At 33.8% G+C, this 26,136-nt stretch overlaps 1 protein-coding gene across 3 annotated transcripts in view; it reads right to left on the minus strand.

The window, feature by feature from the left end:
- ZCCHC7 (zinc finger CCHC-type containing 7) overlaps nucleotides 1–26,136 on the minus strand; it is a 270,988-nt gene that overhangs the window by 65,985 nt on the left and 178,867 nt on the right. For all 3 annotated transcript variants that reach the window (XM_051996084.1, XM_051996092.1, XM_051996098.1), the window contains exons 3-5: nucleotides 14,206–14,249; nucleotides 3,282–3,407; nucleotides 1,544–1,714 (exon numbers count right to left, since the gene is read on the minus strand). In XM_051996084.1, the coding sequence (XP_051852044.1) occupies nucleotides 1,544–1,714; nucleotides 3,282–3,407; nucleotides 14,206–14,249 (341 nt within the window). The remainder of the gene's footprint in view (nucleotides 1–1,543; nucleotides 1,715–3,281; nucleotides 3,408–14,205; nucleotides 14,250–26,136) is intronic.

Here is a 26,136-nt window from a genome sequence, read left to right on the forward strand (position 1 = left end):
GTTAAAATTTTCTCATATAGATGACTTCTACAGTCCCTTTCAGTTCTCAATCCATCAATGATCCTTCAAGATATAGTTTATGACATCTCTACTAACATATATTGAACTTAACTGAAGAAATCTTAGTGATCATAAGGATCAAAGACTCAGAACTAGAAGGACTATTGCAATTTATTTCAACCAATTTTCTTAGTTTACAAATGAGAAAACTGAGGCCTAGTTAAATGACTTGCAGAAGATCACATAGGTAATGAATAGCAAAACTGAAATATGAACTGAAGTTCCACAATTCCAGATTCAGTGCTCTTTCCTATGTGCCCTCATTTCTTCCTATCACTATATTTTATATTTAAGAGAGAACTCACAGTATTACCTTTGTATCTTTTGTTTTTTAAAAAATTCCTTTACTAAAATTTCTGATTAGGATCCTAGAGAGTACACCCCTTCTATTTCTCAGGGTTCCAAGTAAAGTGCTACCAACAGGAGAAGCCCTTAAATGCTTATTCAATGAAAAAACCTCCATGATATATTAAAACTCTCAGTTTCAAATGACTGAGAGAAGACTTGCCCAATGGCACATGAATGGACCAATGACAAAGGACTCGAGCACAGAAACAGTACAAGCCATGGACATGTAATTTGGCTCTGTGAAGAAGACTGCACATAACCAAGAGAGGTTAAGAGCAGGTTCTATGACATGGCAGCTTGAAAGTACTGTTACCCCATGTAGAGAACTATTTGCCATCTGGAGGAGAGGGTGGAAAAATCAGAAGAGAAGTAAGTGCAAGGGATAATGTTGTAAAAAATTACCCTGTCAATAAAAAGTTATTTAAAAATTAAAAAAAAAAAAGAAAGTACTGTTACCCAACACTTATGTGTGCTGTGGGATCAAATTTTTATCCTACCAAAATGCACGAGATATGTAGATTTACACATTTATTTATCTACTATATTTTACCAGGGGAAAAACTTTAGTACCTTACAAAGTTCCTTCAAACAGAAGTTGATTATATATATATATATATATATCTAGTAACCAAATGAATATTCCAAATGAAACATACAAATGAATTGTATCTATGTCATTTATTCTATGTTTACTTGGTTTTATCTCATGCACCATAAGCTTATTTAGGATGGAAGCAGAATATATATTTATTGGCGAAAACTTAGAAGAGAATAATTCCACCAAAATTCAGGTTGCCCTCTGATAATCCATTTTTCAGTCTAACAATGACCTGACATGCTTATTCCTATCCTTACAAAGAAAGATGAGTAGAAAACTTTTCAAAGACACTGAGGTCCTGAAGAAATAATAGGTAACTCACACACTCACACTCTCTCTCTGTCTCTGTCTCTGTCTCTGTGTGTGTGTGTGTATGTATATAAAGCTAGTCTTCAGTTTCACTTAATCTCCATGTATCACAGAAAGGAAGGAAGAAGGCTATAAATGAAAATACAAGTATACTGGAAAGAGGCACAAGTATTTTTCTCACTTTATCTGAAAAGGCCAATAAACAGATTTATAAAATGAGATACTCACATCAGCATAATGACCTTTCATATCGCACCGTTCACAATGTTTTTTCCATGATGGTCTTTCAAGGCATTTGTGGGAGTAACATGCAGGCAAAAAACAATCTAAACAAAACCGAGCAGGGCAATCATACTGTATATGTCCTCTCTCAGCACACAGGCAACAGACACGTATTTTCTGTAGAGAAGAAAATATTATGTGAAAAAACTTTAGCCCTTTATATAAAAAAAAAGGGGGGGGGAGGGGGATAAAAACATCACAATAAATGTGTTAAATATCTAAAGATGTAAGGGAAGGAATCTTACAATGATAAATTATAAAACATGAGGATCAGGTTGTAATTAAATTTTTTTAATGAATTTGAATGAAGTCTAATATATAATTCCCAAATCCATATATACATATAATTGTTTTAGGATGTAGAATTTCTCAATAGCACTTTTATAAGACAGAATACTATTTATTTTTACTTGTGAAGTAAAAATTTTTAATGTGACATTAATTAAATTCTTAACAAGTTTTTAAGTCAAAAACTTTGAAAGATGTTTGACAAGAGTTATATTAGATACTACTACTAAAAAAAAAAGCTAAAGAAGTATTCAGTCACACTAATTGAATCATATATGAACATTCAGGCAGTATGTGGTGGGGGTAGTCAGACAAAGGTTGAAGAGAACTTAACAAACTATATGGTTGTGTGACCCTGAATAAATTCCTTAAACTCTCTTTGCCTCAGTTTTCTCAACTATAAAATAGGGATGATAATAGCACCTACACCTCACGGGGTTACTCTAAGGATCAGATGAGATAATAATTGGAAAGTGCTAAGCACAGTGCCTGGCATATAGTATGTGCTATATAAATGTTTATTTAAAAACCACCACCACCACAAAAATTAAGGCTATTTAGCCTAAAGAGAAAACTTAAGGGAGACATGATAGAAAGATTTTTATGTAGAAAGAGCAGATTTTGTATTAAAGGGAGTAAATGCTAGACAAGAAGCCAGGAAAACTCTATGACCTAAGTTGTTAGTATTCAGTCTCCTCACTTGTAAAATTATTAGATTAGACTACTTAAAATCAGATGTTGTTAACCTTTTTGTTTCATGGACTCTAGTGAATCTTCTGTATCCCTTTTTAGAATAATATTTCTATAGGCAAAAAAAAATACATAGGATTATAAAGGAAACCATTATTTAAAAAAAAAAAAATTCAAAGTCCTAGGTTAAGAACCCTAGATAACATGAATTCTAATGTTCTTTCTAATTCTTTCTAATTTTTTACTATCTGGGGCAGCTAGGTGGGACAGGACACAGAGGATTAGCTCTGAAATCAGAAAGACCTGAGTTCAAATATATAGCTCAGACACTTAAGACTTACCTGGCAAGTCATTTAACAAAGATTGCCTCCACCCCCACTTCTTCTCAAAAAAAATTAAATTGAAAAATTAAAAAAAAATCCACCAATTTTTTAATATGTAAGGGCAAAATTGGAACCATATATTGAAAAATATCAAGAATATAGATTTCATCTCATTATAAAAAAGAATTTTATAAGTTGTTCACAATAGAATAGGCTTTGAAAAGTAGTTAACTCACTATCACTACAGGAATTCCAGACAATATTGACTTACAGTCTATTTGAGATATTATATAAGAGATTCTTGCATTAATTGATAAGACTAGAGAAGTTCTAAAGTTCTCTGATTATAACATTCATATAAGAAGTATTGGTATTTTACCTACCTGTGGAACAGGACAATTTTTTGATAAATGACCACGTTTTTCACAATTTCTACAGGTGACATTTTTGTCAGCTGAATAGTATCTGTTGGTTCGTTTACCAGATGATCTGTTATTACTTATTTGAGCCTAAAAAAAAGAAAATAAAGAATTCTGTCATTAAGATTTGTATAAGTCAGGCACATGAACCCAATCAATTAAAAGGTAATACTTCTTGACACTGTCTAATTTAAAGGCAATGCAACAATGTAAAGAGAAAAATAAAATCCTCATGTTCGCCAAAATCCCAATGCCTTGACAAGAAAATAGAAAAACAAAAACAAACAAAAAAAAAAAACAATACTGTTTAAAATGAGTGAACCTAATGAAGAAGGTAAAAACTTATTTCCCTAAAGTTTTATAAATCTAATCAAAAGGGTATTAAACTGAAATGGAAAGAAGTATAAATCTGTCTGTATCTCTCTATCTAACTATATCTAGTTAAGTACAATATCTTACAATGTTAAAAAACAACAAAAGTAGTACCTTCTAAAAATTTAGTAAAACCTAGTCTCAAAAGTCCATGAACAAGTAGTCAATAAAAAAGGTAATGATCCTAGGGCAACACAGAAAATTTGACCATAAGTTTCATTGTTTCTCTTAAATAAGTAGAAGATGAACATTTATGCACTTTGATAACAAAACTTAGGTTCAAAAAATCTCAACTTTTCTATATTATGGGATGCACAGAGAAGAGTTCTTTTACAAAAGATCTGAGGATTATGCTAGCAAGTAAGTTAGCCTGTTCTATTTTGAGATAAGTCCAATTACTTAAGAAAGTTTGTCTTTTCCTTACATTAAGCATACACCCACCCCTTTGTAACTTCTATCTACTTATTTAGGGGCCAAGAAGATTAATAACTCTTTCACTTGACATTCTTTCAAATACTGGAATTAAGTCATCATGACTTATAAAGGGTTCATTTTTCCAGACTAATCATTCAACAAAATGATCTTCCTGTGGCATGATCTCAAGCCTTTCCACCATCTTGTTTGCCCTCCTGCAGATATTCTCTTTCTTATCAATACTGCTTTTAAATTATTGACACAACCAGAATCGTGTCCCTCTTCTAACTTGTATATAGTATGAAGTGATATTGCTGAAACAGCTGTCATTAATGCAAACACATAGAGGAAGATCTCACACCATTGTGGCTGTCCAAGTATAGAACAGAATGAGCTGACTTGGGATGTCTTAGGTTACTCATCAACATAGGAGCCTTTGAGTAAAGGCTATATTTTGTGAGGGTATAAAGGGGGGAGCAGTGGATGATGCCAGTTCTGTAATCAGGAAGAATCTTCTTCAAAAATTCAAATGTGGTCTTAAAAGACATTTACTACCTGTATGACCTTGGGCAAATTACTTAACCCTGTTTGCTTTAGTTCCTCATATTAACACGAATTGGCAAAGATTCCATTCCAGTATCTTTGCCAAAAAACAAAAACAAAAACCAGAACAAAATCAAATGAAGAGTTGATATGACTACAACAATCAAATAATAAAAATGTTACAGAGGGGAATCTTGCTAATAAAGGTTATTCTTTTTTTTTTTTTTTTTTTAAACAGAATCACTTTACAAACCAGCAACTAGAGTGTAATGTTCTTTTTTCTTCTAGTCAGTTAGAAAGAGGAAGAATGACCATTTATAGCTTCAAAGGGCTGAGATGATGACTTAGATTCTAACAATGTGAAAATTAAAGGAGAGAAAATATGCAATTCTATATTTATATATATGCATATTTTTTGAAATCAGCTGAACAAGTAGAAGAGAAATGGCTTAATAGCAAAGGGCTACCAGGTCACAGAAAACCCTAAGCTTTATGAATCATTGTTCAATTTCCACTACTAATTTGTCTTATTTGTACACTGGCTGCTCTTGGAAATCTTGATAGCTTATGTAAACTTTTCCCTCAATTATTATCATCAAACAATCTCCATCCCATTGATTCTGGACCCTGGGCAGCATTTAAATCCTCCCTTATGCTTCCCTACTGCCTTGTTCTGTTCTTCCTCCACCTCACTCCACAAACATCCCATTCCAAAAGTAGCCACCCTTTCCAATGTGCTCTACAGAATGCCTGCTGCATATGTAACAAATGTGTTTTCCTGTTTTTAAACTTTTCTCTCCTCCCTTTTTCATCTTCTGGCAGCATTGAAATCTGATTCCCTCTTGATAATACAGAATTCTTGGCTATGTTTGTCAGTACTAACTATACTTTTACTAATAAACCCTGACTCAATGCTTATAATGTGGGGAAGGGAGAGAGAATATTTCATGCTTCCCCCTGTCATTTACAGACTCTTTCTCTACCATCATTATTTAGTAAATCTCATCTCCTTTCAATGGCTAGCTTACAGTCTTTCTCTAAGACCCCCAATTCATCTTCTCATTTTGGGGGACTTCAACATACACAATGTTTCTCCTCAAACATCCTAAATTCTCAGTTCCTCAGTCTACTCATTTTCCTAGGACCTCCTACACCTTGCCTTGATACACATTTCTGTGCACAGAAATGGTCAAGACCTAAATCTTGACATCATCTAGATTTTCTATTTTCATGTCAATAAGCTCTGAAACTCCTTTTATCTGATTATAATCTGATGCCATTTTGGCTTGCAACCCCCCACCCTGTTCTTCATCTTCACTATTATCTCCAGTTCCCTCATCTTTTAGTTCTTTCCCAGGATCTATCTTCTTTGTACTGACTATGCTCTCCTGCTTTCCCCATCTATATTCATTGGTAAGCCAGTCCAACTCAACCTTATCACCTTTTCTACAGTTCCATGGCCCCTTATCAAAGCACCAATTTTGACAGTCAATTCTCTGTGATGGATCATTCCTACCTTCTTCTGCTTTTACTACTACTCAACATGCTGCTGAATGAAGTGAGATAAAAATCATGAAACCATGATGACTGAGTATTGTTTTTTAGTCATGTCTGGCTTTTCACCGTCCCATTTGGGATTTTTTTGGCAAAGACACTGGAGTGTGTGCCACTTCCTTCTCCAGCTCATTTTATAAATGAGGAAATTGAGGCAAACAGGGGTAAATGACTTAGGATCACACAGCTAGTAAGTGTCTGAGGCCAGATTTGAACTTAGAAAATGGAATCTTCCTGACACTCTATGCACTTAGCTCACCCATGGGGATAAAATACACTACAGATTTGTTACATAGTTTAATTGGCCCCTCATCAAAGCACCTCCCTAAATTTACTCACTATCTCACCACTATGACTTTTCTAAAACCTTCATCTCTCCTCAAACTTTCCATGAGTCCCCTCCTTTATCTTCTCTGCTGAAAACTTTGCCTCATGTTTCACTGAAAAAAGACGCCATTTTCCAAGAATTCCCTTTTCTTCCCTTTCCCCTCATCTCACAGTAATCATTTAGGTGTCTTTTGCTACTATCTCCTTCTTCATCCCAATCTCACACAAAGAGAAAGCTCAGTTTCTTGCCAAGGCAAACTCATCCTCACAGAGAAGTGATCCCATTTCATTCCAATCTATCCAGTAGATTGCCCTTTCTATCTGTACTCTCTCTCCCTAATCTTCAGTCTCTTTCTATTGTGCTACTTCCCCACTACTTACAAATAGTCTATGTCTCCTCTATCCCCAAAAAGCTCTCCCTTGTTATGTCTGTTTTCTGTTGACTATGATTCTTTCTTTCCTCCTTTTCATAGACAAACTCCTGAGAAAGTCCTTTTAGGGAGATTTAAAGTAGAAAACTGGAATGGTGGGGAGAGAGACTGAAGATCAGAAGATTGTACACTTTATCCAGGAAGTGGCAGACAGCTACTAGAATTTACTCACCATGGAAATGACATGGTAAGGCCTATATTTTAGGAAAACCATTTTGGGTGCTAAATGGAGGTTAAATAGAAGGGAGAGACTGTGACAGACAGATCCACAAGCAGGCTTTTGCAATAATCCAGGGACTCTATACCAAGGTGTGGCAATATCAGAGAGAAGGAGGATGTATTTAAGGGATGTTGCTATGGTGAAATCAACAAGACTTGGAAACAGATTGGTTGGGGCTGGAGGGGTGTTGTGACACTAATGCTGCAAGCCTGAGGGACTGGGAGGATGATGGGGAATAGAGAGGAATAGCAGGGAATAGGGAAGTTTGGAAGGGGGCATCTTTTAGAAGGGAGGATAATTAGTTCAGTTCTGAACATGTTGGATTTAAGATGTTTCCTAGATATCCAGTTTGAGATATCTGAAAAGCACTTGAAAATATCATACCGAAGATCAGTTTAGGGTAAATCTGGATAGGTAGATCTGAGAATCATTAGCACAGAGATGATAATTAAATCCAAAGGCATCCCTGAGATACCACTACATACCTGTTAGACTGGCTAGAATGACAGGGAAAGATAAGGCGGAATGTTGGAGGGGATGTGGGAAAACAAGGACATTAACACACTGTTGGTGGAATTGTGAATACATCCAACCATTATGGAAAGCAATCTGGAACTATGCTCAAAAAGTTATCAAACTGTGCATACCCTTTGATCCAGCAGTGTTTCTACTGGGGTTATATTCCAAAGAGATCATAAAGAAGGGAAAGGGACCTGTATGTGCAAGAATGTTTGTGGCAGCCCTCTTTGTAGGGGCCAGAAACTGGAAACTGAGTGGAGAATGGCTGAATAAATTGTGGTATATGAATGTTATGGAATATTATTGTTCTGTAAGAAATGACCAACAGGATGATTTCAGAAAAGCCTGGAGAGACTTACACGAACTGATACTGAGTGAAATGAGCAGGACCAGGAGAACATTATACACTTCAACAACAGTACTATATGATGATCAATTCTGATGGACCTGGCCATCCTCAGCAATGCGATGAACCAAATCACTTCCAAGGGAGCAGTAATGAACTGAACCAGATACACCCAGCGAAAGAACTCTGGGAGATGACTAAGAAACATTACATTGAATTCTCAATCCCTATATTTTTGCCTGCCTGCATATTTCTTTTTTTATTTCCTTCACAGGCTAATTGTACAGTATTTCAGATTCCGATTCTTTTTGTACAGCAAAATAATGGTTTGGACATGTAAACTTATTTTGTATTTAATTTATACTTTAATATATTTAACATGTACTGGTCATCCTGCCATCCAGGGGAGGGGTTGGGGGGAAGGAGGGTAAAAATTGGAACAAAAGTTTGGCAATTGTCAATGCTGTAAAATTAATCATGCATATAACTTATAAATAAAAAGCTATAATAAAAAAAATGTCTACTGTGAAAAAAAAATAAATCCAAAGGAACTGACAAGATCACCAAGTGAAACAGAATAGAGGTGGAGAGTCCTGTGGGCATGGTTGGTAGATATGTCCTTCAGCAAAGAAGACTGAGAGGAAGCATTCAATTATATAGAATGATGATTCTGCCAAGCTCTATAAAGTAGCTCTTTTGGTAGAATTCATTCTACAAATGAATTCTTTTAATATTGTTGTTTTATTACAGTGTAATGGCTCAGATAAGAGTACTAAATATTTTTCCAGTGATTTAAATTTTTCTTTATTTCTTTAAGTACTATTTATAATTAAATTAATACGGCATAAATTTGCTTTGGAAAAATATTTTATGAATTTTGTAATTACTCTGAATGGTACTTCCCTTTTAATTATTGCTTGGAATTTGTTATTCTCCATCTTCACTCAGCCAAATGGAAAAAGGAAGGAAGACATCAGATCATGATGGTAATTCAAAGGTAAAGGTTGGCAGAGCAACATCAGTAATGGTCTCAAGAGAATAGGACAGTGTAGGATCAAACTGTTTGACCATGGGGTCTCAAGAAAGGAAAGGGAAGAGAATGTAGCTAATACAGGGATGATGGCCTGGCAAAAAACTGAAGGGTAAAGGGATTGGAGAACCCAGTGAAGAACAATGATGTTCTTGATCTTGAATGATGACAAGATTAATGGAGAAAAGATATCCTTGTTTTATTCTTATATTTACTGTGAAGGCTTCTATTATTTTCCCACTGCAAATATTGAAAAGAACATCTTATGCTTATGTTTTTTAAAGTTTACAGAATAAATAACCATTGTATTTTATTTGAGTTATTTTTCTGTATCTATTGATACAATCATGCAAGTCTGGAAGTTTTAATTTTAAATATGATTATGCTATTATTCTAATAAACCATCTTTGCTCCAGGTTTAAGTCTAACTTGATTAAACAATGATTACTGAATAAACAAAATAATATTTTGGCCAGGATTTTATTTTTTTTAATTTGAATTGATATTTCTTAAAGATATCAGATTTAGAATTTACTTTCTTTGCTTTATACTTCTCTGGCTTAGTAAATATTAAGACTATGTATGTACTCATACAAAAGATGTCTTTTGTTATATAATAAATAACATATAATGTGTGTGTGTGTGTGTGTGTGTTACATAACATTTAACAGTAGTCAATCACTGTTATAGGTAAGAGCTGGGCCTAGAATCAGAAAAACTTTAATTCAACTTGGACCTCAGATACACCTTAGCTGTATGATTCTACACATATCATTTAACCTGTTTGACTCAGTTCCTTCATTTGCAAAACAGGTATTACAAAAATAACACCTATCTCTAAGGGTTACTGTAAGGCTAAAATGATGTAATATTTATAAAGCATTTTGCCAACCCTGGAAGCACTACTAAAATGGTAATTATTATTTAATGGAGTTAGGGGATCCACATGAGGGGTGGGGATGGAAGTAAGGGTGGAGGTGAGAGACAGTGACAAAGAGGGTGGGAGAGTGTAAGACTGTGTGTCTGTGTGTATCTCTGTGTGTGTGTGCGCATGCGCGCGTGTCTGTAGCAACTGGGGTTAAGTGACTTGCCAAGGATTTCACAGCTAGTACATGTCTGAGGCTGGATTTGAACTTGGGTCCTCTTGACTCCAAGGCTGATAATTTATTCATTGCACTATCTAGTGGTCCCTAATTAATTTTTAAAATTCAGGACTTAAAAAGAGATCATTTTTATATACAAAGTACAACACCTAAAATACTGTAAAAGAAAAAAAATCTCTTCTATCAATTTACTTAAGAAAAAAAGCATATAATGCACATTCAGCACATTAGTTTCAAAACTGTCCTCCTCATTTTTATACTTTTTTCTAACTATCTCTCCAATCCTGACTTTCTCTCTTGAGTTTGGCCTGTCTCAATAAGGTAATCTCTGTGCGTACCTCTGTGACTGTGTTCTCTCCTCCTCCATCCAGCTGAGAATGGAATGAGATTCGCTTGATGCTTGTTTACCACTTATTCTCCTTTCCTCTATGTTTGAATGTTTGTCTCTGCATCCAAATTATGAGAAACAGCAAATCCCATCTACTTATTCTTCCTTTCTATACAAATGTACCCCTTTTACTTTCTTCACATTCTTGGAGCAGAACCAATCATCCACAGATCTTCTAGTTTTCTTATTTAATTTCCTCAATGCCATTCAAAGATATTAATGTTCTGAAGGAACACATTTCTTCTTTCAGTGTGTTAAGATTATATCATCAGTTCTTTCAATTGTGCAACTAAATTTCCCTGGGTTTTATTTTTGTATTTTAAAGTTACTTCTTACTTCAGGTCTTTTATCAAATATATCTGAAAGTTCTCTATTTTTATCAAAGGTTTATTTTTCCCCTGGTAGGACTATATTTAAGTTTGCAGAATAGCATATTCTGCATATAAATTTATAATAGTAGCTGCTAAGTCTTGTGTGATCTTTTATTATGGTCCTTTGATATTTGAATTCCTTCTTCTTGGTTACTCTCACATTTTTTCATTACTAATTGAGCTTAGGTTTGCAGAGTAAGAAATTTGGGATTAAAGCTTTTCAGAATATACAATTCTACATCATTCTACAGATTCTAGTGGGTGTTAAATCATTCTGTTAACCTTTCTTTTATGTCTGAATGTCTTTCCTTGGCCACTAGCAAGATTTGTCACTGCCACCATTAAATTTAACTATTCTGGATGTATCTTAAGAGTTTAAGATTTTTTTTTTCCAGTTTACTTTTTTTTTTTTTAATGTTCTGAAGTTCAGAGTAATTTTCTTGCATTACTTCCTACATTAAGTTATTTTTTAAAAAAAATTTGTCTCAGACTTCAGGGAATCCTATCATACTTAAATTGTTTATGGACATTTTATATTTGAGGTCAATGCCTTTGATTTATACAGATATGACATGTTTAGTTTAACTGCCATTTTCTTCTCTTTTGGAAGATCTTCTATTTCAGCATTTTCATATTCCAAACCTATTCATCTTTCCATTCTTAAGAAAAACTCTTCACCAAGGAGAAAGATGTTTGCATTTTCCCCCCTTTAAAATATTGTTTTTATTTCTTCATTGAGAGCTACAACTTTTAACAAATATTAATCCCTAATTTCTTTTCTCATAGTGTTAACTTTTGAACCATTCTGGAATTTCTTGATGTTATTCCATGCTTTCTCAGAATTCTCCATAGCTGGAGAAGAAAATTAGGGCCACTTGCTGTGAGGTACTAGATGTGCTAGCAAAGTGCTAGCAAAGAACCTTTCCAGGTTCTAAAATCAGCTTGTTCATCACTTTTATAGAACAATATTCCATTACGTTCATGTACCATAACTTATTCAGCACTCCCCAATTGATGAACATCTACTCATTTTCCAATTCTTTGACACTACAAAAAGCTGCTACAAACATTTTTGCTTCCTTTTCCCTCTTTTATGATTTCTTTGGGATACAAATCAAGTAGTACACTGCTGGAGCAAAGGGTATTCCTATGGCAGGAATAAATCAAATCCCAATATGAGGACTATATGTCAGTCTCTGATTAGGTTTGCATATTCTTATTGGGTGTGGAGGGTGATAAAGGAAGGTTTCTGAGTAAATGCTTTTAAGAATGAGCTTCGTATGGTGTTAATACATAATTTTATACTATTGGTGGTCAGTTTCATTTATTTCATTAATTCAACTACAACTATTCTACATCTACTACAAAATTTCTTTTAGGAGTTTTTGATAGTTGTCCTTGGCAAAGTACCTAGGCTTTCTATTCTGTTAGTTTCTTGACCCATAGGTCAATATATTTCTTTTTCTGAGGATTGTGTTAACAATTCCCTCTATTTGTCAGATATGCTTATAACTAATCTTGTTGAATAATTAAAAGATCTCTAATGGAGGTTATTTCATGTTGCCTCCAGACTGATGACATTCTTCTTTTCCCATATTTTTTTTAATTTTAAAATAGCCCAAACCAACTATCTTGAACTAAAAAGTGAACAAAATACATTTATGACATCACACACACACTCCAAAGGAGTTTATAATTCCTGACTTCATCCTATTCCTTCTTCAAACTACTTAGTAAAAATTGAAATTTTAAAAAACTCTATATATTATTCAAACTGATATAAACTAAGAAATATTCTTTAATCTCCTTCAAAATGTAACATAATTCTACCATTTAACAAGATGAATGTTATTAATCTGAAAGTGACAAACACCTGGTCACACCCTAAATATAGACTAACCATTTCCTTCCACTGAAGAAACAGCTATTTCCTGTGTCATTCTTGTTAAAGTACTAATGCCAATTCATGGAGGAGTACACATGTCCATAGTAATGTATATGCCCAAAACAATAGACTCAAGAACTTCAATTTCTTAATTTGTAAATGAGAGGTTAAGACCAGAGAAATAGGATCATAAAATTATTTAGTCCAACTGTCAATTTACAAACAAAGGAAATGAGACCCAGAGGAGAAATGATAGCAAAGTACAATATCTAGGGTCCCTAATGATAGCAAAGTACAATATCTAGAGTCCCTTTCAGCTAAACAATGTTTATAGTTTTATTGTAATTAAGTTAGGGTGAAAAAGTTGACTTAATTTAGCTATGAAAGTAAATGTAATTCATGTAAATATATCTTGAATGTTATTTATGATATTTAAAATATATTAAATTATCTTAATTTAATATATTTTAAATATTAAAATATATTAAATTAAGACAACTCTGAGACACCACTACATACCTCTCAGATTGGCTAGGATGACAGGAAAAGATAATGATAAATTTGGAGGGAATGTGGGAAAACTGGGACACTGATGCATTGTTGGTGGAATTGTGAATGCATCCAACTACTCTGGAGAGCAATTTGGAACTATGCTCAAAAAGTTATCAAACTGTGCATACCCTTTGACCCAGCAGTGTTGATACTGGGCCTATATCCCAAAGAGATCTTAAATGAGGGAAAGGGACACCCACATGTGCAAAAATATTTGTGGCAGTCCTTTTTGTAATGGATAGAAAACTGTTAACTGAATGGATGCCCATCAATTGGAGAGTGGATGAATAAATTGTGATATATGAATGTTATGGAATATTATTGTTCTGTAAGAAACGACCAGCAGGATGATTTCAGAAAGGCCTGGAGAGACTTACATGAACTGATGCTGAGTGAAATGAGCAGAAACAGGAGATCATTGTACACTTCAAAATCATCCAAATCAGTTCCAATTGATCTATAATGAACAGAACCAGCTACATCCAGAGAAAGAACACTGGGAAATGAGTGTGGACCAACATAGCATTTACCCTCTTTCTGTTATTGTTTGCTTGCATTTTTGTTTTTCTTCTCAGGTTATTTTTATTTTCTTTCTAAATCCAAATTTTTTTGGTGCAGCAAGATAACTGTATAATTATGTATACATATATTGTATTAATCATATACTTTAACATATTTAACATGTATTGGACTACCTGCCATTTAGGGAAGGGGTTGGGGGAGAGGAGGAGGGGAAAAGTTGGAACAGAAGATTTTGCAATGTTGAAAAATTACCCATGCATATGCTTTGTAAATAAAAAGATATAATAATAATAATAAGAAATATATTTTACCTCTAGATCTTTATCACTGATGAACCAGTTTACATCACTTTTGTCTGAAAAATAAGAATATTAAATTAATTTATTACACATATAAAAATACCTTTGCATTAAAAAAATTAGGTTGAATAAACATGGAAATTTAATTGTCAAAAAAGAACTTCTTGCAATGAATATTTGTTTATGTTATCAATCCTAAACATTAACAGGAATCCTATGGTTCTTCAAAGTATTTATACAGATATGCTGCAAAGCCACCATGCCTGAACCCCAACAGAACTTGTTTAAATTAAAGGTGGAACTAAGCTTCCTGGTTTCTAACTGGCTTCCACTTTAAATTGTGTATTCATGAATTTAAAATCAGAATTGTCTCTTATCACATCAGTATTATCACTTCCCCACTGGGAAGTATGCAACTTAATGCTAGCACTACAGAACTTCAAATCTACTATAATACAGTATAAAAAGAAGCCAAACCCTTCAGTTAGTCAATGGTTAGGCTAGCCTTTAATTTTAATATGTAAAATATGAAGGATGTAGGGACAAAATCTACTTCTTTATACAGTACCCCTCTCTCTCTCTCTTTGTAGTCCCATTGTAAATTGTAAATGGCTGTTACTTTTTCAGCCCATGTCTGCTGACAACATGTTAGAAGGGTACTATGACTAATGCAGAGGCTGGGGTGTAAACAAAGGGCTGTTACAGGGTTTTTTTTTTTTTTTTTTTAAAGCAATGGAAAGATTCTTTCACTTTACTCCCCCCCACCTTATTCCTCTATCTCAAATTTACCAATCCAGCCTGACTAGTTACTTTATTCTATTCCATTGAAAGGAAATTTGAAGAGCCATGAAGTAATCTACATTTCTCCAGGCCTATGAGCAGTAAAAAATGTCTTATAGATATATTCTAAAATAAAGTACTTTTACTAAGAAAACCAGATTGCTTAAAAAAAAAAAAAAACCAACTCAGAGGAAGGCAGAGATGTTTCCCTGATGATTATGTCCTTTGTAAGTTTGGAAGCAGCAACCACACAGTAGAAGGAAAAATACATTAAAGAGCAGCTGCTTTTATTTTTCCTGTCATCACCACCCACACTAATCAATAGTCAAAGGATCCATTTGGCCTGGGCATCAAGTTATAATGTTATCTCTGTGTGCTTCTTAAGCTTCCACAATGTTTGTAAGAAATTTGAATTTTTAGCCAACTTGGGATTGTAAAAGATAAAAGATGCCAATGATATATAAAATAATTACCTTCACCAGCAAAAATATTGTAATGAATACAGGATAGCTTCAAAAGGTCAAATGTACTGTATTTAAAATGCTATCCTTGAATTTAGTAATATTCCAGATTATACAATGACAATTCACCAATAACTTACTGCACATTTTTAATAAATACAATGGAACTAGCAATTTCCTTCATGAAGTTTTGACTATTTATTGGATTGATATGATAGTGTTTCTTGTTTTTTTTGTCTGTTTTTGTTTTTTTTGTTTTGGCTGAGGCAATTGGGGTCAAGTGACTTGCTCAGGATCACACAGCCAAGAAGTGTTAAGTCTCTGAGGCCAGATTTGAACTCAGGTTCTTCTGACTTCAGGGCTGGTGTTCTCTATCCACTGTGCTACCTACCCGGCCCGTGACAGTGTTTCTTAACCAATGCTTTGGGGGAAACACTTTGGTGTTGATCTAAAACAAATTAGTCTTTCTGTAACACTGGAGTATTCAGGGACCCTGAGTATCTTCCCCTTGTCATTTCTACTCCCTTCTGGATGTTAAATGATAAGATTCATGGCAGATGCTTAATGTTTATTTCTTGACAGTATTTTAATGTATCACAATCACCGATTAATAAATTCCTCCCGATTCAGATTCAAAAAATAAAACAACAACAAACCCCACACATTTTATATTCTACTTTTCTTATACATTTTGTCCCCAAAAGATGTGTGTCCTCTATAGAGTCCAAATCAAAATATTCCCTATAGATATTGAAACCCTTCAGATGTTGGGCCAAACCAAGAATATTGCCCAGCTTCTAAGTGAGATCCATTAGCTACTAAAAAGAGCTCATCCTAAATATCCACACAGGAAGAAACTAAGTACATTAAGAATGCCTACTATCCATACTTTGTTGATCCATCAATATATATATCCTAGACAAACCTTCCAAAAAAATAATGAGGTGGACCCAGAATTGAACAGATTGCATTCATTTAATGATCCCAAGCATCTATCTCCCAAAAAGAATTATCTCTTTGACACCTATTTTTCCCCAATATTGCAGTATGGCTAAAAGTCATGGAATATCACAGTCTCAAAAAAAAAAAAAAAAAAAAAAAAAAAAAAAAAAAAAAAAAAGAAAAGAAGAAGAAGAAAACTTTGGATCATTCAAAGGACAATGGAGAGAAATATACTGGCTTCTAGTAGGGTATACAACATTATAAGCACTGCCTTACAGCCATACCATCATATTATCATGATTTATTTGTTAATTTTCTGTGTATTTTTAAAAGGTGTTTCAATATGCTTTTTTGCATCTTTTTTTTTTTTCTTTCTCTCTCCTTGTTTCTGTGTCGTTTCCCTATTTTATATCCCAAACCATCACTGAAGGGGGGAGGAAGAGGATTTTTGTAACAAATACTCAAATTTAGCAAAAAAAATTTCCCCACTGGATGTTTCCAAAAATGTAAGTATTATTTTGTAACTTGAGTCCATCACTAGTCTATTTTTTTAAAAAGCAGGAAACATTATTCCTTGGGTAGTTATTATCATTGATAAGAATTCTTAAGTCTTTCAAAACTGTTGATCTTTACAATGATGTTGTTTACAAATTATTTTCCTAATTCTGTTCATTTTATCCTTTAACAATTGATAAACATATTCACAGTTGTTTTTTTCCTGAAATGCTTTTATCATATTTTACATTGTACTATTCTATTACACTCATAAATCACAATCCCCCATCCCCAATAGATGGGCATCTTTTTATTTTCCAATTCTTTTCAACTGGAAAAAAGGTTACTATATTTTTAGTATTTAGGTTAATTTTTCATAAGAATCTTTTATTTTTTGATCACAGAGCTAGATACAACTTTCAAGGGTATGCAAAATTTAGTAATTTTCTGAGTACAATTTAAAAAACTGCTTTCCAGAATGATGGATAAATTCACTTCTCCACCTTCAGTGGATAAATATACTTGTATGACTATATTCTCTTTAACAATCATTATCTTCTGTCATCATCTTAGCCAATCTGATGGTTTGAGGCAGAATTTCAAATTTTGTTAATTTGTTTTTCTCTAATTACTAGGGATTTGGACCATTTTCTCAAATAACTGTTGATAGCTTGACTTGCTGCTTTCTTATAAAACTGCCTGTTTAGATTCTTAGGGAATAACTTTTATTATAAATATATTTGAATTTCTTATAGATCATGGCTATAAGATGTTTATCACAGAAATATTTTCAGTACAGATTTTATTTCCCAGTTACCTATTTACTTTCTAATTTTAACTTCATTGGTTTTTATTTGTGAAAAAAACTTTTTAAAAATTTTATGTAATAAAAATTGTCCATTTAATTTTTGGGGATTCTATCACTAGTTCATCATAAGTTCTTCCTCTATTCATTGATATGTTTAAAGATTCAAAAGATATTTTCTTCTTCACTCCTCTAAATCTATTATGATATTATACATTCCATTACATAATTTGTTTAATCATTCCATAATTGATGGGGATACCCTTAATTTCCAGTTCTTTGCCTTTACGTATGTGATCTTTTCCTCTTTTTTGACCTTTTTTGATATAAGTGTAGCATTTGGAGGACTAAAATGAATGTAGAGTTTAGGTTCTGCTCATAGGTCCAAACTGCTTTCCTAAAGGCTACTTATTCATGACTATCAATTCATAGCTCCACCAACAGTGTATAAACATATATATTTTCCCACAGTCCCTCCAGTATTTGTCCTTTCCTTTTTTATGGTCAGCTTTGCCAATCTCATGAGTGTGGGTTGCATCCTCACTCAAGGAATCCTGATTTTTGTTTCTTGAAATATTAGTGATTTGGAGCATTAAAAATAGATATAGCTTGGGTTTCTTCCCTTGAAAACTACCTTTTTCCCTTCTTCATTTCTGTTTTCTTATTGAATGTCATTATTTTTTTTTCTTATTTTTATGTTTTCTTATTTCTAAACTAAGCTTTTTATACAAGAAAGCATGTGACCTATCTCCTTGGATAGCTTCAAAATAAAGGTGAGATTCAAGTAGTACCCCTTTCCCATATCTCTTTATATAGATTTCTATTTATACTTTCCTATTATAGAAGTTCCTCTATTCTTCCTCCCTTTCCCAAGTATTATTTTTTCTTTTGTTTATTTTCTTATTTTAAAATCATCAAAACATAACAAAACCATCCTTATACTTTCTGTCAAATTTGAATTCTATGACGCTTAGGGATATGAAGGGACGCTTGTATCATTATCCTTCTATTAAAATTTAAGTACTTCATCCTTATAAAGTTCTTTCTGATCACTTACATGTATTTGCCTTTTTATGTCTCTCCTGATTCTCCTTTCCTCCTCCTCCTCCTCCTCCTCCTCTTTCTCTTTCTCTCTCTGTGTCTATCACTCTCAGTTTGTACTCAGCTCTGGGACATAGAAGATATTTGACAGGTGTGACCTTCCTTTGTATTTTCAACGCTTAGCATAACACTTTACAGTATTCAAGAAATGCTTATTAACTTTGCTTTTTAATTAGAACTATTTACAAGTCTTTTATAAAATTAAAAATCCATTTATTTTTCCTAGAAGATTACAGCAAATCATGGTGCAAATCATTCTTTGTTGAAGGCCCATAAATTATGACTTTTGGACTATTTATTTCAGGCTTTCCAGTCCTTCAAAATGGTAGAATTAGCAGCTTTGTGATCCTTATTAGTTCTCTATACTTGAATTCTTTTTAGCTGCTTGGAGAATTTTTTTTTCCTTTGACATGGAAGCTCTGGATTTTGGTTGACTCAGTTTTCATTTCAGTGTTTCTTTCAGGGAGTGATCCCTGGATTCTTTCTATTTTCATTTTGCTTTCTTGTTCTAAGATGTTTAGGCCTATAACTAAGATGTTTTCTGCCTATAACTTCCTAAAATAATGACATCTAGGCATTTGGGAGGAGTGGGATCATGATTTTCAGATAATCCAATGATCCTTAAATTCATTTTTTGGTCTGTTTTCAGAGTATGCACACACACACACACACACACACACACACACACACTAGACTCATTACTTTATGTTTGGTCCATTTTAACTTTTAATTACTTATGATTACTTATTTACTTCTTGCATTAAGGTGATAGTCTTTTTTTTCTCAAGTCCTTCCTCTATAGTTCTCATTCCTTTTCCAATTCTCTTCTCTAGCACTCCTAATTTTCTTTCTAAATTCTTTCTTTCTAAAGTTCTTATTTGATCAAGTCCTCTAGGAAGTCTAATTTTAGCCTTTCTTTGAGGCTGGATTTGCAGATATTCTGGCTATTTCTTTTTCTTGGCTTTTCATGCCTGGCTGTAGAATCCTTTATTCTTCTATCATTAATTTCTGGAATGAGACTTTATGTTAGGGCACTCTAACTGTACTCTTGGTGGGTATTTGTGGCCTATATACTAGCCTACCCTATTTGGTGCTAGGTCCCTAGAGTCAGAGTGACAGCATTATAACTCTTGTACTCCTCGTCCTCTCTTTGACACGTGGTCTCTTGCTCCCCAGGAACTGGCTTTTTTGGGAGGACACTTTATCTCTGCTACACAGTTCCTGCCTTGGTCAGTTGCTTATGGGTCAAGTCTGATTCTGGGCTGGAAAAATGACTCACTATGGTTTCCAGAGCCTGGAGTTCTTTTGATATCTTCCTTAGAGTAGTTATCAGGAGTTGGAATGCATTATTTCTTTCTGTTTTGCCCTCTTGCTGGTATTTGCCTCTTAAAAATCCCACCTCCTGCCTCCCTATTCCCACCTATTTCATTGTTGAATATAATGTATTTGTCCCTATGTCATTTCTTTCTAGGTGAGAATGTATTTGGAAGTGTTCTATCTTCATCTGATGCAGGTCACAGTGAGTCTCACCTGATATCTTTTCTTCTTGTTATTATACTTGTCATTGCAAGCACTCCTATTCTATGAGATAAGGAATTCTAGATGGAGAAGCTTAAAGCAAAATTCTCTTTTGTTTTCTTTATTTTTCACTGAATTTCATAACTTGAAGGAGGATTAATAAGGGATATGGGCTCTTCTAGGCCCTAATGCTGCCATTTTCCCATAATCTTCTAAAACCTTTCCCGAAGCATATGCTATGATATAAAGAAAACTGGTTCTTGATTTAAAAGACCTGGTTTCACAACCCAAATTTGATATATACTATCTGTATCACTTTGAAAAGATCACTTAAGTTCCCTGGGTCTCAGTTTCCTAACCTATAAAAAGAGCCTGTTGAACTCAATGGTTTCTGAGGTCCCTGATCCAGTGTTTTCCTTAGATACTCTTTCCTTCTTTAGTTTCTAAAGATACTGTTCTCTCTGGGCTCTTCTCTGATCTTTATCAATCTCCTTTCTTCATTCATGACGTATGTCTAGAGTGCTAAGTAAATGTATCCTCTGAGGTTTTGTCTTAGAACCCCTTCTCTCTTGTTAGCATCTTCTCTTTGGTAACAATTATCACATACAGTTCCCAAATAACAGAGTAAGGTCTAATCTAGGTGAACTCCAGTTCAGCAATGTCAATTGGCATAGTGCATAGATTTGTACTAGTGGACAGAAAGGCCTGTGTTTTAACCCCTTTTTTAGGCATTTAACTGTTCAACCATGGGTAAATCACTTAACTCTTTTTGGCCTAACTTTCCTTGCAGCTACATGGCACAGTGGATAAAGCACTGGCCCTGGAGTCAGGAGGATCTGAGTTCACATGCAGGTTCAGACACTTAACACTTTACTAGCTGTGTGACCCTGGACAAGTCACTTAATTCTAATTGCCTTACCACTACCACCTCCCCCCAAAAAGAGAGGGGAAAAGATATACATATGTATGTATATGTGTATGTACAAATATATACATAGACATGTATGTCAACAATTATGATGATGATAATGACTTTCAAAACAGAAATCATCCTTTGCTCCCATAGCCAGTCCTTCCTTCATGTTTTCTTATTTCTACTGAGAGACCTACTATCTTCTCAAATATTAGTTTCATAATCCTGGTTCTTCATTGACCTTTGCCCTCTATTCTGGGGCAAACTCTGACCAAACTGGACATTCAAGTTTTACTTAAATACTAACAGTTATAAAACACAGAATGCAATGAAAGAACTTAGACATTCCTTCTCTCTACATGCATGCCTTAGATATACAATACTGGATCCAAAAAAAAAAAAAAAAAAAAGCCTTGTAGGGCAAAAATTCTGCCAGATCTTAGACTACCACCTTCTTGATGGCTGAACTTTTAATGCTATTTTTATTCCAGACCAACAAGATCTTGAGAATGACTACTTTAAAAGGAAATCATCCCAAGCTATATAAAATAGATGCCCTTTCATCCAGGAAATTTCCCAGACCAGTTCTCTTGATGAGCTTTTAATCTAGTTAACTAGATAATATAGTAAAATTATGATGATACACTAGGTAATATAAACGGAAAAGAGGAGTCCTGAGTTCTGATTTTAGGTGATATTCTAACTAGGCTACTTCAGGCAAGTCACTCAAGGTTTCTAGGTCTACTGACTCTATGAGTAAGATAAAAAACTTTCTATTCAATAAACATTTAATTGCCTATTCTGCCCAAGGCACTCTGATAAACTGCATAAGAGATGCAAAGATGAAGCAAGACAGTCAATATCTTCAAGAAGTTTATGAGCTTCTTATAAAGCTTATTGTCTCTGATGTATATTTATAAGATCAATGAAAACAGTGGGTCAAAGAATTAAATACAAACTACTAATAACATGAAGAAATGCTCATGTCAAGACAATTTTAAAACTGCTAGAACAACATGAATGTCACAAACAAAAAGAGCAAGTTCAATTCTGGAAGGGCCATTCTAGTAAACAGTTGGAGAGATGTTAGACTGGTGCAAATATTTTGGTCAACAATATGACAATATGTAACAAGCTACAAAAACAATCGTAACTTTTAACTGTTAAATCTTTACTACTTTTAAAAATATTAAAAGACAAAAAGAATTGTTTTTATATATGTATTCAAAGCTATATTTCTAATTCCAAAAAGTCCAAGTTCAACTCACTATGTTCAAGAACCAGAAAATAGAACATTAAGAAGCCATAAAAATAAAACACATACACACACAATACATACACACACATTAATATCTGTATGAAGTGATTTAAAGTAAAAACAAAACAACCAGAACTGTCTAAACACAGAGCACAAGAGTATTTTTAAGAAAAGGACTTCTTAACTCCATTACTAACAGGTTAATTTTCAAATTTTCTTTTGCCATATGGTAGAGTGGAAAGAGCCCTGGATTTGAAGTTGGAGAACACAGACTCAAATCTGATTCTGGCCATTTGCTGTCACCTTAGGCAAGTCACCAAACGTGGGACTTGAAGTAGTTAATTCTATGGTTCTTTTCATCTCAAAAATATGTAATTCTGTGATCGCCTGATATTTTAAAATCCCATTACATTAAGGAAAAAATGAAGCCAGGGCAAAAAATAGGACAGTTTTGGTGAAATCTGAATAAAAGCATCTGCTTTGTTTCTGTTCTGCCTTATTAAAGTTAGGGAGTTTAAGTAAGAGTCTATCCTCTCTTTTGTTTGTTTAATAATTATTAATTTGTTTCCATTAATGGCTAATAATATCTATTAATGAAAAGAAATGAATGCATAATAAATATCAATAATAAATAATTGTACCAGAAAGACACAAATAACTATATCAAGAACTAAGATGACCAGTGAAAAGGTTGACTTAACCAAAATGCAAGAAATTTAAGAAAAGAAAAGTATTTTTTCAACTAGAGGAACAATAGAAAAGCATTATGAAAGAGCCAATATCTGAGTTAAACCTTGAAGGAAGAGAAGGCTATATTTCAAGAAGAGTTCACCACAAGAGAAAAGGTACAGAATGTAAAGGATATCTTATTTTGGCTATAATGGATAAGAAATCAGCATAAGAAGGAGATTACTGTCAATTCGGAAGAGAATGAGAACAGATAACCACTAAAGTTTTTCTAAGTTTTAAATGTTAATGATTTTATGGAAACCAATACTCTGGTGAGAAATCATTACATTCTTTTCCAACAAAACCTTTCAGACTGAAAGTCTTAACAAGTAGCTTCTAATTTTAATATTGTTCAGTTGTGTGCAATTCCCTGTGATCCCATTTGGGGTTTTCTTGGCAAAGATGCTGGGGGAGGAGGGTACAGAGCCAAGATGATGGAAAGCAGAACACAACTCTCTTGTGATCTCCTCTGACCTTCTATTAAATCAATAGTAGATTAAGCCTCGAAACTGGTTTTGGAGTCAAAGAACTCACAAATATTAGGAGTACAACAGATTTCCAGAAGAAGATACCCTGCAAGAACTTCAGAACAAGTCTGTTTCAAACGGGCAGGGAGACAGTCTGCCGAGCCCAGACCAAAGCAGAGGGATCTGGGGCAAGGAGCTGGGGTGAGGAATCAGAGTGTGGCTGCATCCACAGACTGGGAATCTTCTGTGAGGCTCTTAGGCTATTCTGTCCTAGTTGCAAGCAGGTGGTTTGGCAATTTGCCTTTTGTAAAAGGCAAATTGTAAACCACTGAGCACCAGAAGAACAACAGACTTGGCCACCATTACCCAGCACTGGAAATCAATCAGCAGAACTACCCCAGGGCAAATTAAAGCAGCTATTGCTTCTTTGCATTGAACAGACCTCAAGCCTTAAAAAAATGAATAAAACCCCAAAAAGACCTCTCACCATAGATAGCTTTTATGGAGAGGGAGAGAGAAAAGAATAGACATCAAATCCTGAGGTTCCCAAAGTAAAGCAACTCCAGAAGAAGCCCCAAAGGGAGATAAGAGCTGGTCGCCATTTCACAAGGCTTTCTTGGAAGACTGCATAATGGATTTTAAAAGAGAGTTACAAGAAAAATGGGGAAATGAAATGAGAACTTTGCAAGAAGGAATGGAAAAAATAGGAAAAAAACCCACAAAGGACAAAAAATTTAATTGGCCAATTGTAAAAGGAGCTAAAAAGATAACTAAAGAAAATAATACAATAAAAATCAGAATTGAACAAATGGAAGTGAATGACTCAATAAGATTTCAAGAATCAAACAAAAATAAAAAAATGAAAAAAATCAAAGAAAATATGAAATATCTCCTAGGAAAAAAATAACTGACCTAGAAAATATTGGGCTTCCTGAAAGCCATGATTGGGGAAAAAAAAAAAAAAAAAAAAAAAAGAATCTAGACATTATCTTACAGGAAATCATAGAAGAAAACTGACCTGATATTTTAGAATCAGAAGGTAAAATACCCATCGAAAGAATACACTGATTAGTAGTTTTAAGGTGTAAATGTGAAAGGGATGAACTCCCCCATAAAATAGAAGTGGATAGCAGACTGGATTAAAAGCCAGAATCTTACAATATGTTGTTATCAAGAAACACATTTAAAGCATAATGATACATACAGAATGAAGGTAAAGGGCTGGAGCAGAATTTATTATGCTTCATGTGAAGGAAAAAAAGCAGGGGTAGCAATCCTGATCTCAGATCAAATAAAAGCAAAGATAGATGTAATTCAAAGTGATAATGAAGAAAGGTATATTTTGCTAAAAGGGTGCCATAGATAAAGAACCAATACTAGTATATCAATGCTAACTAAACATATATGCACCAAATGGCATAGCATGGAAATTTCTAGAGGAGAAGTTAAGAGAGATGCAAGAAGAAACAGACAGCAAAACTATATTAGTGGGGGTTCTCAACCTTGCACTCTAGATAAATTGAACCACAAAATAAATAAGAAAGAAGTAAGGAGGTAAATAGAATACTAGAAAAGTTAGGTATGATAGATCTTTGGAGGAAACTGAATGGAGACAGGAGTTTACTTTTTTCTCAGTGGTTCATGGAACTCATACAAAAACTGACCATGTGTTAGGGCATACAACCCTCAAAATCAAATGCAGAAAGGCAGAAATAGTAAATGCATTTTTTCAGATCATGATGCAATAAAAATAACGTGCAATATAATGCCAGGAGAAAAGGGTCTAAATAGTAATTGGAAACTAAATAATCTCATCCTAAAGTATGAATGGATAAAACAGCAAATCATAGACACAATTAATAATTTCATCCAAGAGAATAACAATAATGAAACATACCAAAATTTGTGAGATGCAATCAAAGAGGTAATAAGGGGAAATTTTATATCTCTAGATGCTTACTTGCATAAAACAGAGAGAAAAATCAATGAATTGGGCTTGTAATTAAAAAAGCTAGAAAAAGAATAAATTAAACCCCCCTCCCAATCAAATACCAAACTTGAAATTCTAAAAATAAAAGGAGAGATCAATAAAAATGAAAGTAAAACTATTGAAATAATAAATAAAACTAAGAGTTGGTTTTATGAAAAAACCAACAAAATAGATAAACTTTTAGTAAATTTGATTAGAAAAACTCAAGGGGAAAATCAAATTGCTAGTCTTAAAAATGAAAAGGAGAACTTGCCAGCAATGAAGAGGAAATTAAAGCAATAATTAGGAGTTATTTTGCCCAACTTTATGCTAATAAATTTGATAACCTAAGTGAAATGGAGTTATACCTACAAAAATATAGATTGCCCACATTAACAGAAAAGGAAATAAATTACTTAAATAGTCCCATTTTAGAAAAATAAATATAACAAGCTATTAACCAACTTCCTAAGGAAAAAATCCCCAGGAACAGATGCATTTACAT

This window comes from Antechinus flavipes, chromosome 1, assembly GCF_016432865.1.
Source record: "Antechinus flavipes isolate AdamAnt ecotype Samford, QLD, Australia chromosome 1, AdamAnt_v2, whole genome shotgun sequence".
NCBI lineage: Eukaryota > Metazoa > Chordata > Mammalia > Dasyuromorphia > Dasyuridae > Antechinus > Antechinus flavipes.